Genomic DNA, 12,804 nt, shown 5'->3' with positions numbered 1-12,804 from the left:
TAATCACTTGCAGCCACGGATGAGGATGACGGCGTTGATGATGCCTGGCCCAGCAACAGCAACGGCTTCAACCACGGCGAAGCACGAAAGGTCCTCGAGCCACGTCGGACGGAAGGGCGGGGGAACACATCGTCGGCGTGTCTGGGTCGGCTCGTCTCTGCTGGCCTTCGTTCGGGGCTTGAGGGCTGGGGATACGGGGCGGAGGACATCGTCTTGGTATGGTCTCGACTGGGCTGGGGCGGCCCGGCGCGGCTTCGTTGTCCTTGGCGGCTATGTCCACGCATATGCGATGCGATTCCGGGGTCAGGATGGGGATGACGTACCCCGCACTTTAAACAAATGTAACATGGCGACAGATGACACGAACCGTCAGGCGATGAAGCGATATATTTACACGACTATTTCAGGCAGCCATTCTGAGCCTGGGCTCACCGCGCACCGCACCCATCTTCTTCCTTGTCGTCATTAGTGGTGGTCCATGCCGGCGCGGTTATTGTCCTGTCCATCATTTCCATACCCTATTATCGTGCGAAAGCTTAGCGAGGGCCTCGGTTCTGGCAGCCTTGATGCCAAGGTAGCATAAGAGGGTTTCCCGCCAGTTAACCGCTCATGAAAGGCTGTAGACGTTTGCGTCACACCCCGGGGGTTGAAAAAGAGGGTCCCCTTCTCCCCGTGTACTCTGAGTGGCGCTGGCTACCACCCTCAAGCGTCAGATACAGTTGTAGTAAATATAAATACCCCAGAAAGTGAAGCAGAACACAGTCGCCCAGATAGCCGAATTGGTAAGGCATTCGAGATCTAATCGAAAGGCGTGGGTTCGGTCCCCCCTCTGGGCGCGTGTTTTTCTTTCTTTCTTTATTTCTCACGTAATTAAAAAAATAATGTAACGTCAATAACGGCAAAAAAAATTCTAACCACTCCCCTATGCCTTCTTTGGCGTTGTAGACTGCCGGCATTTCTTTCTGTATTTCCTAACGAGACCCTCATTTCCATAGCCTATTACCGTGCGAAAGCTTAGCGAGGGCCTCGGTTCTGGCAGCCTTGATGCCAAGGTAGCATAAGAGGGTTTCCCGCCAGTTAACCGCTCATGAAAGGCTGTAGACGTTCGCGTCACGCCCCGGGGGTTGAAAAAGAAGGTCCCCTTCTCCCCGTGTAGTCTGAGTGGCGCTGGCTACCACCCTCAAGCGTCAGATACAGTTGTAGTAAATATAAATACCCCAGAAAGTGAAGCAGAACACAGTCGCCCAGATAGCCGAATTGGTAAGGCATTCGAGATCTAATCGAAAGGCGTGGGCTCGGTCCCCACTCTGGGCGCGTGTTTTTTTTTTCTTTCTTTCTTTCTCACGTATATCAAAAAATAATGTAACGTCAATAACGGTACAAAAAAAGTCTAACCACTCCCCTTTTCCCTATGCCTTCTTTATATATATATATATATATATATATAACGCTCGTACCCATCACGTGGCCACGAGGGCTAATTTTCTCTTTCAAATATTTTTCAGGTGCCTTGGTTATTCTCGTTACCTGAACCTTGTTACGACAAAGCCACTTCAATCCTCGCGATGAACGGAGTCAGCCGTACTGCGAAGAAACCCCAGAGGGAGCAACCAGCGTATGATGCCGAAGCCTACGCAAACAGTGTGGTTGATGTGTGTTTCAAAGACATTTCTCCCACGCTTCAATTTTACAACACCACATTCGAAAGCGATTTCATGGGGAACAGTCACTCAGTTCGAGAAAGAACACCATACGAACAGCAGCAGTTCCTCGATGTCGGTTGCGGTTGCGGCCGCGTGACCAAAGAACTCCTGTTGCCGAGCTGCCCCAAGAACATACGAAGGATTGTGGGAGTCGACATTTGCGCTAACATGGTGTCTTACGCCAGAAAACATAGCGCCCATCCAAAGATTATTTACGAGCAACTGGATATTGCGGGCGATATTTCAAACTTTTTGCAAGAATTCGGAACATTCCACCGTATTTACTGCTTCAACAGCCTCAATCGAGTTAAAGAACAGGCCATGGCTTGGAAAAATGTTTCATTTTTATTGAAGCCTGGAGGAGAGTGTCTTCTCTTTTATTCAGCATGGTACGCAACTCCGGACGTCTGGAGGGCGCTGGCTAAAAGAGAAAAGTGGAGCCGATTTTCGGAGGTTTGTAAAAAACCAATTGTTTTGTGTCCACCATAAACTGCAAATTGCCCTTCTGTATAAACTTGCAGCGATGATCTTAATGACAGCGGAACGTTATTTACTGACCTATAAAGGGTACTAATTGCATACAGAATGAAAAATAATAACACTTTCATTGAAAAATTGTGAGAACCATTTAGGTTTTTGATGTAAGAAATTTTGATCTTTATACACTTTATCTGAAATCAACTTGAACACTGATGTTGCTGCTTTTCCAACCTTCTAACGTGTTACTCATTTTCTCAAAGCGGAATACAAAACGACAGCTTTATCAACCTAGGGCTAAGAAAGTCTGTACGCTGCAGTATTCTTTTTGCTAGTTTATAACAGTAAGTGAATCGGGGTTTCCACAGGACGATTTGTATGCTCACAGTACAAAATACACTCTCTTTTATCGGTTTAGTAAAAACTTCGAGAAAACCGTTGTTTGTAACGAACCGTATAGGACCTATGCATTCGAATATTATGAAGAAATATGTATGCAAACAAAAAGGCAATTGTGTGATTAATTATCGAATACCGCAAAAAGAGCTTGACGAATTAATTTGGTAAAATGGTACACGCAAGAAATTCCAGCTCCAATCTTACTGTTTCGGATATAAAGTAGATAAGTATGTGAACCCCCTAAGGGTATTTATCATGACCATGATCTTGATTAGACTAAGGAGTTCTACTGTCAGATGAAAGCCTCTCCCATTGACCTCCGACCACCCCTGTCCTCCCCTGCTCAGGTCCATTCTGTGCCCCTGATTTTAATATTTCTTCCCTCCATCGAGATATTGGCCTTCCCCTTATTCTGTACCCGTGTCTTCGTACTTACGCCGTTACCCTGGTGGGCCAACGGTTGCCGTTTCGCCTTACTACATACTCATCTGAAGTCCATTTCTATTTTTTTATTTGAACTGTGTTATCGTCTGCTCGAGTTTGTTCCCTGATGCGAGAAGCTTACACCTAATTCACTTTTATTAAGTAGAACTGATTTCAGCATTTTTTCGGACTATTTTCTGTGCTTTTTGAGTTGTTTATGAATGGTCACAAGAATTCTCCCAAAGGGAAATGTAGGCACAACATATTGAAGCCAGAATGCGTCTGGTTACAATAACTAATACAGCGGCAGCATAATGTTAGAGTCTTAACGTTCTATATTGCCCCAGCATAGTTGTCTTAGGCGTATAATTATACGTAATTGTATATTTTTGCTTTTACGTATTTATTTGCACAACCAGTTTTTGTAGAAATGTGTGTCGATTACCATTGCATTAAAATTATTTACGGTGTCATGAGCACAAAAGCACTAATTTATGGTATTGCGTAAGCATGAAACAACCAGAAAAACCAGAACAAACGGTAACCGCGAACTCGATAGTATTGTTTGAAAATTTGAGCCTTCAAAGGGCCGCTGCAAGTCAGTGGGTAAATTTCGGGTACCGAGCAACATAAGCGCTTTGGAAGGTATTGTCAATTTATGCAGGCATGTTGTGAAGTTATCTTTGAAAGCAATTGCTTTACTGTTTGGTTAAACATCTAAAACACATCCCGCTGACAGGAACGTAAAATAGAACGGCGCTCACTCATGCTCGCGACAGTCCTAAGCAAATACGCCATTGAGACAGTGCTTTGCTTCTATGTAGAAAGTATGCTGTCGATAAAATGATTTATTAAGCATTTAACAAACATTGCAGTTCGGGAGCAAAACTTATCTTGAAACTGAACCGACACAAAAACGGCTTCCTTACATCTTGCTCGCAATTGTCGCGGTGGTTTTTTTAAAGCTGTCAATTTCTATCATTTTAAAAATACCCATGTTTCACATTAAGGACACGCCGATGTTTTTTTATCTCATAATAACAGGAACACATCAGAAAGCTAGTCGGAAAATGTACAAATTGTACTTTTTTCCCAATACTTTCTTGAGGTCCCCAATATATCCAAACAATCATCAGAAGAGATCACAAATATTCTCCGAATGACAAAGAACCAAAAGGAGTACGGAGTTTTGAAATCCCTACCATTGCCTTTCAAAACCGCAAACATCAATTAAAATTTTTATTCACCCTCTTTGGCTGTTTATTTGGGGTTATTCGTTTTGTCTGGTGCTTATCATAAATTCAGTCGTTCATACCAACACACACTATAATTGGCAGCCGCACTTTTATATTTCTTATAAAAGAGTGTGTAAAACAGAGTTTTCTACAATGAACCATTTCAATGCGAATGATTTGAAACGACGATGCCTAGTCGCAATTGTATTTCACTTTGTATTAAACAACCTTTTCAAATATCTGCAGCTCTGGGAGAGCATGATTCCAGCCACCCAGGACATGGACAGCACCGAAGAACGTTTGAAATATGCGCGCACTTTGGCAGACAATGTCGGACTGGTTTTGAGAAGTTGCGAGATAACGAACATGCACCCACCGCCGCAGGAATATGAAGGCGAGTTTTCATACAAACAATGCATTACTGCACTAAAATTTTGTTGAGATGTTAAGTATCGTCGCCGCGTTTTAGTACCCTATAAAGGGGCATTGCTGATGATGCACCTTTTATACCCCGTTTTGTCGAAACACTTCGACAAAATGAACTAGGGTGCCTTTTTTAACACACACCGGAATATAATGAATAACTATCAAGGCAGGAAAAAAATATGAAACATGATTTATAATTATTATCGAAAAAGTAACTCATCTACAGCGACTGGTAGATCATTGTACATGTTGTTATGGTGGTGATTCGCAAATTTCCCAATGAGCAAAAATTTGTAACTATTTTTGTTAGTTTCTAGAAATTTGGTTTTTAAGGTAACAAATACGCGCTATGGCTCGTATGCCCTGCACTTGTCCATCCAATTAGCTGGTTACGATGGTCAAGTATGCATACCCTTATAATCAGCTGAAACCAGATTGTGAATGGTGGTCTTCTCACGAAAATACCTGTAATGTGAATATTTGAGCACCACATCCGCGATGCCTAGCTGCTTTGATCCCGAGGTACCGGTTTAGAGTAATATAAATAAATTAAGGATCATTGTATTCGCTGAAGAATGATGATCAGTGAATGCTTTTAGCCCATAACATAGACTGGACTAAAAATTAAAGGAAAACGGATCAGCCAATTTCATTTTTTCCACGCTGTGACAGCGATCTCCACTATGAAAGGTTTTGCATCTCGGAAGCAAAACATATGCGGAACCGAAGCCATAATTTTTGCTTTGGTTTAACGCGGGTAACGTAAGTTTTCCGAGCTCGGTTTTGGCAAAAAAACGCGCCGTGAACTTGCGCGCAAAAGCTGCACAAAACGTAGACGCTTCTCGTTGCAGGCGGTACTGTAGTCACAAAGTCGGAGTTAAATGGCTACAGCCAGGGCCTCCTTTAACGGTTTTCTAATAACACGCCCCCTAATCCTTTTTCCTGTTCCATTTTCTGCACCCTTTGTCTTGAATGTCCAACGTAATTAGATGCAACAGCACAAGGGTACAAAAGATAGAGCGAAAAATTCTCATCACATGTGTTAGTCAACATACCTGTATTGTATAAGCAGTCCTTGGCTTTATCGTGAAAGTGTTAGGAGTGGCATAGACGAACTCAAAACCCTGTTGTATGATCTGAATAAACCAGAAGAACATGAAAATGTTTTTGAATGTAAAATGTTTTGTTGCCAAAGACGCTACATAACACTGTTAGACATGAAATCATCAATTATACTTAAGGCCGGTGAGTAGAGCCTACGTTATTATACTATGTGACCGAGAATGAAATCAGGTGGCATCCCAAAACGTATGTGGTGTCTTTTTATTTCGCCATATAAATCAAACTTTTACTGCCTTCACCCTGGCTTTTTTAATTTTAATTCACGCAAAAGCGCCTATGCACAGCAGATTTATTCCCCTTCGACGACATAACTGGAACCGTTTGCTCAGGCAACAGGTGTGATTTTATTTTACGATTCGGATGTCCCCGTAAGTCACTCTACGTTCCGGCAATTCCACGTTCGGGCAATTCTATTTATTTAATTTAAATTTACGCAAAAGCGTCCATGCACAGCAAATTTATTCCCCTTCGACGACATAACTGGAATCGTTTGCTCAGGCAACAGATGTGATTTTGATTAGCGATTCGGATGTCCCCGGAAATCCTTCCACGCTCCGGCAATTCCACGTTCAGGCAATTCTATTTCGACCTTTTTTTATTACGGCTCTTCCTTTCGAACAGATGTACTGAGTTTAGGTATGTGTATCTAAAGCAAAGCGTTTTATGCCTGAGTGATAGCTTTCCATGTAGTGCGGAAGTTTGCTGCAGGAAAGGCAACTTTGACCAATGTGTTTCACATAGCAATGATTACAATAGGCGAAGGTAGACCAAGCACCTGAAAAGAAAAAAAACATACCTGCAGTCGAAGTCAAACCTTGGTACAACGCTTTATCAAACCGACGCCTTTTCAATTGCACCCTTCAGACACAATCGAAACAATTTTGATTTCGGACCTTGACCTAAAGTCAGGTTGCATGGTAGTATCGTGTTTTAACCATAAATTTCTTTAGAAAGAGGTTGTGTTTTTTACTCCTAACACAGGGTTCTCTTTCACACTTACAATTCACCTGCACTGCCGCAGCTCCACCCAATTGCCAAGCGCCCCTGCGGAGTGAAGCTGTGGGTTGCGGGGTACAGCAGTTGTTCTGCAAATAACCTCGTAGGCGGCAACCTATACATTAAAAAACCAACTAAGACATAAAAAGTGCAAACGCAATACGCATTGGCATCTTTCATTTCGATTTAGCGCTGCAGTGCCAGCTTAGTTCCGCGTATCCTTCTCGCTAATCAATAAAAGGTATGCGACAAAGCATAAACTCAATGAAATATTCAGCATAAATAAATTTCGATGGCACGATATTTTCTGCAAATGAGATGATACGAGATCACTGTAGCGGCCCAGCAATTTGCGCGGCGCTGTTATACTAAACGGAAAAAAACCAGCGGTTGGTTATTCGAGGCCCTGCCAATACGGCTAGAATGCCAGATGCAACTTTTAAGGGCGGAATATTTTAGCCCGGTTGGTGGTTCAAGTTTTATAGCTACCTTTCAGAATAAAAATTGTGCACCTGGTTTTAGAGCGATTTGATAAAGGGACCCCTTCCATCCTTTTATTCGGCAATCCGTTAGTCAGTGTTTACTAGTGGTGGAACAGGCTGAAAGGTGAGTGGGGTTGTCACAAAAAATTTATCAAAATGAAGCTCCTGTCAGCGCGGTCACGCGTGGTATTGTTTAATTAATGGGTTATAGAACACCCAGAAAAATTTCTATCAACGTTTTTTGCTGTTTTACTTCAAAAATACAGAAAGTAGGTGGGCAGGTCGAGTCCGTGCCCCCCCCCCCCCCACCCCGGCTAGTCCGAACTGGTTGTCAAGTCCGGGATTACCCGAACCCCTGGTGTGTGGTGGCTGGACGCCGGGCTGACTTGGTCCGGCGCTCCTAAAATCCTTGAAACCCTTGGTTCCACCACACGTCCACGTAGGCCAGTTGCCGCGCACCCCTTTAGCCATCGGGCTCGTGAGCCAGACGTTGCCCGTGGGACACCACATGGAGGCGGGTGTGGGCAGGAGGGAGTGTACGCCCGCTTCTACTACTCCCCAAGGAGCAGATGGTCAGTGCTCCTGGCCCTGATGGGGTATCTGAAAGGAAGGAGGTTGACGCCACCCTTAAAAGACGTGCGGCGAAGTGGTTCCAGGATATGAAAAATCAATATACTAACAAAGACCTTTTTGCACATGCTCAACCGCCACATGGCAGCTCTTGGCTTTATCCCGATAGTAAATTTCTTAGTGACGGTGACTCTGTCTTCGTACAAACCTTGCTCCAACACGTACTTTGTCAAACCGTCATGCCAGCGATCCAGCAGCTCGTGCCTGCCGTCGATGTTCCGAGCGGCCAGAGACGGCATTCCACATTCTCGAAGAGTGTGAATCTGATAGTCTGGTTCGTCAGGAACGCCACAACTTTGTGGCCCGGCAGGTTGCGCGTATTGGCCGTGAAAAGAATCCTGGGGGGTTGGTCGTAGAGGAGAAGGTGTACACCAGCCACTCCGGGGTTCGACTACAGCCCGACATAGTTCTTGAGGTTGACGAAAGGGTCGTGATCGTGGACGTCGCCATAACATGGGACAGCAATGAGGGCATTTTGAAGCAGCAATGCCAAGAAAAGGTTGAGAAGTATTCGGTGTTAACAACTTTCTTTCCTGGTGGTGTCGTCTCATTTCATCGGATGGCCTTCGGAGCGCGGTCCATGTTGTGTCGGGAGACAATGTAGGCTGGTAAGAAGCTGGTTCTTCTCCAAAGAGATATGAGTTGGTTGTCGGCATGTGTCGTGCGTGGGAGCTTCATCACCATGCAACGTTTTACACGATAGTCCTGGGGGGGGCACCTCAGTTGACTATTGTCTAATGGTGTTCCTTTTTTGGTGTTTTTCTTTTTCTTAAGTTTTTTAGTGGTTTGTTATTCGGTTGTGGACGGCCACACTTGTTTGTATGAGGCCGGCCACTGGGATTCCATCTAGTCTAAGTAGTTCGTTCTATTGTTCTTCCGTTCCATCCAGCTTAGCTAATTTATGGCACGCCGGCATGGAAACAACATGTCGTACAGCCAAACACCGGCTGGGCTACGGCCCGTCGTGTTGTGCTAGTGACACGTGTCAGATTTGTAGACCCCAGTGGCCCACACACTCTGGCTTTGCCGGGGAAATTAACGTATCTAATGACTAACAATAAAGTAACGCCGTAAAAAGAAAAATAAAATCATTTTGTGAACCGGACAAAGGTCGAACACATTTTTGAATACATAAGCTTGGGTGAAAAACGTTCACAAATTGAGATTTAAACCCTTTTCATCAAAAAGAAAGCCTCAACAAAGAATTTACACTATCATACATTTGAAGTCCATGGGAAAATTGTATTTCTTTTTGTAAGTATTAAGGCATGTATAGTTTCTTCTTCCTCTGTCACTTGCCCCGTCTGGTGCTGGGGCCTAGTCTGGTGACTATTACACTGGCTTTCTGGCTCAGCGCCATGGAAATTTCCGATTGTTGAAAGCCTAATAAAAAACGTTTGCTGATTTGTTCATGGTACACTGAAAGAGCGAATGCACTTTATTATGTGCGAATGCACTTCTTAAGCGACCCTGAACCTGCGTTCACCGGCGATGTCCGCATAGCATACCCACGTGGGGGATTGGCCAGGAATCTCCTCGTCTTCCTTGGCAACGGGGGGAGATGGGCGCGCGCTGCCTGGCCGCTGACATGGAACATACCCAAGTGGGGGATTGGCGAGGAATCGGGCGTGAGAAGGGCTAATGCACCCGCTTAAAGGAGTACTGACACGAAATCTCAAAGTTGAGATCCGCTCTAGCAATCAAGTACAACGACAACACAAATAGGTGTCTGTGAATAAATGCATCTTTCTTTCTTTGTAGTTGTGTGTGTGTGAGTGTTCTCTCTCTAGCGAACATTACCGAACCACGCAAATTCAACTCGTGCATTCGCACTTTCACATTCTTCTCCCCGGGGAAATGCGGGGAATTTTTTTTCATTATTATCTGCAATTTCAAAATAATTTAAAATGTACGGTTTCGTTGTGCCAACTGTTCAAGAATTTTGTTTACAAAAAGTTCAGTCATTCCGAAGGCGAGTGGGATTTGCACCAATAATTCACAGTGCGCGCCACCGTTCCGCTGCTTGAAGCCCGCAACGTCTGCTCAGATCACCCGCTGCCTCAACACGGTGGTGTGCTGTAAATGGGCCATACAGAACAAATAGAGAAGAAAAAATCAGCTACAGGCAAATAAAACAGTCTAGGCGAAGGTTTTCCAGGATATCTCCTTTGAGAACTACATCGATGTGAAAGCGTGTCCACAACCATTGCGATTTCACCGCCACAACAGCCCGATAGAACAGGACGACATGTGAGCACGCAAACAGAGCGTTTATTAAAAACTGACTGCAATCGCCGACGTCCGCTTAATATTTTGAACATGCCCTAGTGCTTTCCATCACTCTGTACTGTCGATATGCTCTAAGTTAACAAGGTCCAACTTTTATTTTTTCGGACTAAGATTTCATCCCCTTAGTGTTTCAGTTAACAAGCTTTTCTTTACCTTTTTTCTTGGGGCTATTCTGATGCCGCTAAGGGTCGTTTTACGCAAGGGGCAATGCCGCCTATGGAAACGATGTTTCATACACTGGTATGTAATCTTTTTCAAAAACACAACTACATTTATACTCTACTTAATAGAATGCATTCTAAGCTCTCTTTCTTGAGATGCTTGCAATTAGGCTGCAGCAGGCAAGCGCTGACTCCTCTTTGTCCTCTTTTGGTCACTCTCGTGAAGCTTCTCTATTTAGAGTGAATTTCTAAACTGTCCCAAAAGTTACTTTCACCGAAAAACAGTGATCGCTGTCGTGTAGTGAACAGCTCAAAAGTTTAATTCGCCATGTTTTTCTGTGTACTTGATTTTAATTTAATGGCATGGACTTCTCACAGATATGCTGGCTGCCCTGATCCCTGGACTTAAGTCGTTGGCGCCTGCAGAACAAGAAATGTTGACTCGAGATGCTCGCGAGGAAATGCAAAAGTGGCTCAAAACGCATAACACCTCAGTGCTGGTCCAAGACTTTGCCATTCACGCCCTGAAACCAGCTCTGCAATCTGCGGCCAACTGAATTACTGTGCCATTACCAGCAGGAAAATTACTACATATAATTTTGTTTGTGCCACCCTTGATGAGCACAATAAAACAGCCGGAATCTATTCCTTCACTAACAAAGTTCGGAAAACATGCCAGCATTGCCTTGCATCACACCTCAGTTACAGCCTTCACAACAGTCGCAACCCTTTGTGGAAACTTGCGTCGTCTCTTTTCTAACAAATTATTTAATAAAAAAATTTGCAGTGTTGTTTAATAGCTTTATCCGCTTGCCGAAAGACGCAATTGTTGTGTAACTGCTATGCAAAAACTTTTCGCAGAAATGAGGCGGCCTTGGCAAAAAGCATTCTCAATCTGCCGACTGCGTTCGCAAAAAATGTGACTGATCCTTCTTCCATAAGAACCGCTAAAAGAGGAAAGTGAAGTATGCTTTCACAGTTGAATGTTTATTGCGCATCCATATGAACTTGAACATTGCTACTTATATTTCGTCGGCACGGTGAAACACGAAAATGAAATCTGCCTTCACAAAAACAGTTGAATAATTTTGTGCATCGATATCAACTTATACATAGCTAGTTGTATTTCGTCGGCATGGCACCGTTATACGCATCTACATTAGACACAGGAGTGCACGCGCCGGAGCATTGAGTAAATGCAACTGAAACGGCAGGCGCTCGCAAACCGTCCGTGCAAACGAAACAAAACGTGTTGTGAGTGAATCATTCGGTGTACACACGATTCGCTGCAGCGAAAGCAGCAGCGCACCGTGCCACCATCGCGAATTCGCAAGTCAGCGTCGATCTCACTCCGTGGGCGTTACCTTGTAGGCTTCTCGGTAGGTTACACTGTGCGTTCCCCGTAGACGTAGGCGCAGGCATCGAGTAGCCAACTATCGACGCTCGTTAGCGTCATCATGCACTACTTCGCTTCGTCTCTCCTAGACGGCGGCACCATCTGAAGGGAACAATATCGGGCGCGTTTGGCGTCCTGTTAAAGCGTCTGTTCATAGCGCCGTCGGGAGAGCGTTTCGTACCTGCCGATGCGGCGTAAGCGTAAGAGTTCGGGGGTCGAATCCCGGCGCCGTCGCGTCAACTGAAGTTTTTCTGGTGATGTCATTTACGTGATGAATATGACATCATTTATGTTGGTGGACCCCGGCATCCAGCACTTTCGTTTTAAAACAGCTATGTGATTTACAACTCCATATGCACTCTTGCTTATTAAGGCGGTCAAGTGCACACGCTTTTGCCCCCTAGTGCTTTACTGATGCGGCCATTCGCTGGGTTTCCCCAGCTTTTCAAGCATCGTCGTCGTTAGATGAATTGATGTATTGTTTGTTCATTGATTCATTGATTGTTGTGTTTAACGCGCCGACGCTACACAGGCGATGAGGGGCGCCGTAGGCGAGGACTCCAAATTTATTTTGACCACCTCGGTATCTTTCAGTTGCGCCGAAATCTGGAAACCACGGGCGGTTTTTACTTTTCGCCGCCATCAAACGTATTGTTTGTTCAATTTTTTTCATACAGTTTGTACCGTTGGAGACTGTTGTAAAGTGGCGCATGACCTAAAAACGCTTCAAAAGGAAACGCACAAAAACTGCACTACAGGAAAGCCATCTTTCTCTGATGATGACGATTATGATGACCATAGAGGAAGAGAAAAAAAAAGTAAACCGCTTCCCATGACCCAGGTTCCTAAATTCATGTCCCAGCGTCCATCCTATAGTGCCAGTTCAGCGCGGTCGAAGCAATTGGTATTTCGAGAGAGTGCATGGATCTGCAAACAAGTACTGTGTGTTCAGTTGCACACCCGTGCACTCGATGTGTTGCCCGACACAACAAATCAAATATAGATGTATATCTTTGGCTTTTATAACAACATGCGGGTCCCGTAGTTAAGGCACTGCCGTTTTTG

At 44.5% G+C, this 12,804-nt stretch overlaps 1 protein-coding gene across 1 annotated transcript in view; it reads left to right on the top strand.

The window, feature by feature from the left end:
* The first annotated feature begins 1,547 nt into the window (after nt 1-1,547).
* The window catches only part of LOC144143172 (uncharacterized), a 28,979-nt gene continuing 17,722 nt past the window's right edge, over nt 1,548-12,804 (top strand). Inside the window, exons 1-3 of the mRNA XM_077674971.1 lie at nt 1,548-2,156; nt 4,484-4,631; nt 8,250-8,392. Of these exons, the coding sequence (XP_077531097.1) occupies nt 1,566-2,156; nt 4,484-4,631; nt 8,250-8,392 (882 nt within the window). The 5' untranslated portion in view covers nt 1,548-1,565. The remainder of the gene's footprint in view (nt 2,157-4,483; nt 4,632-8,249; nt 8,393-12,804) is intronic.

This window comes from Haemaphysalis longicornis, unplaced genomic scaffold, assembly GCF_048455015.1.
Source record: "Haemaphysalis longicornis isolate Haplotype H1 unplaced genomic scaffold, Haemaphysalis longicornis Haplotype H1 scaffold_6, whole genome shotgun sequence".
In the NCBI taxonomy this organism is placed as follows: Eukaryota; Metazoa; Arthropoda; class Arachnida; order Ixodida; family Ixodidae; genus Haemaphysalis; species Haemaphysalis longicornis.
The sequence above is the reverse complement of the archived record's forward strand: the minus strand, read 5'-3'. Positions and strand labels throughout refer to the sequence as shown.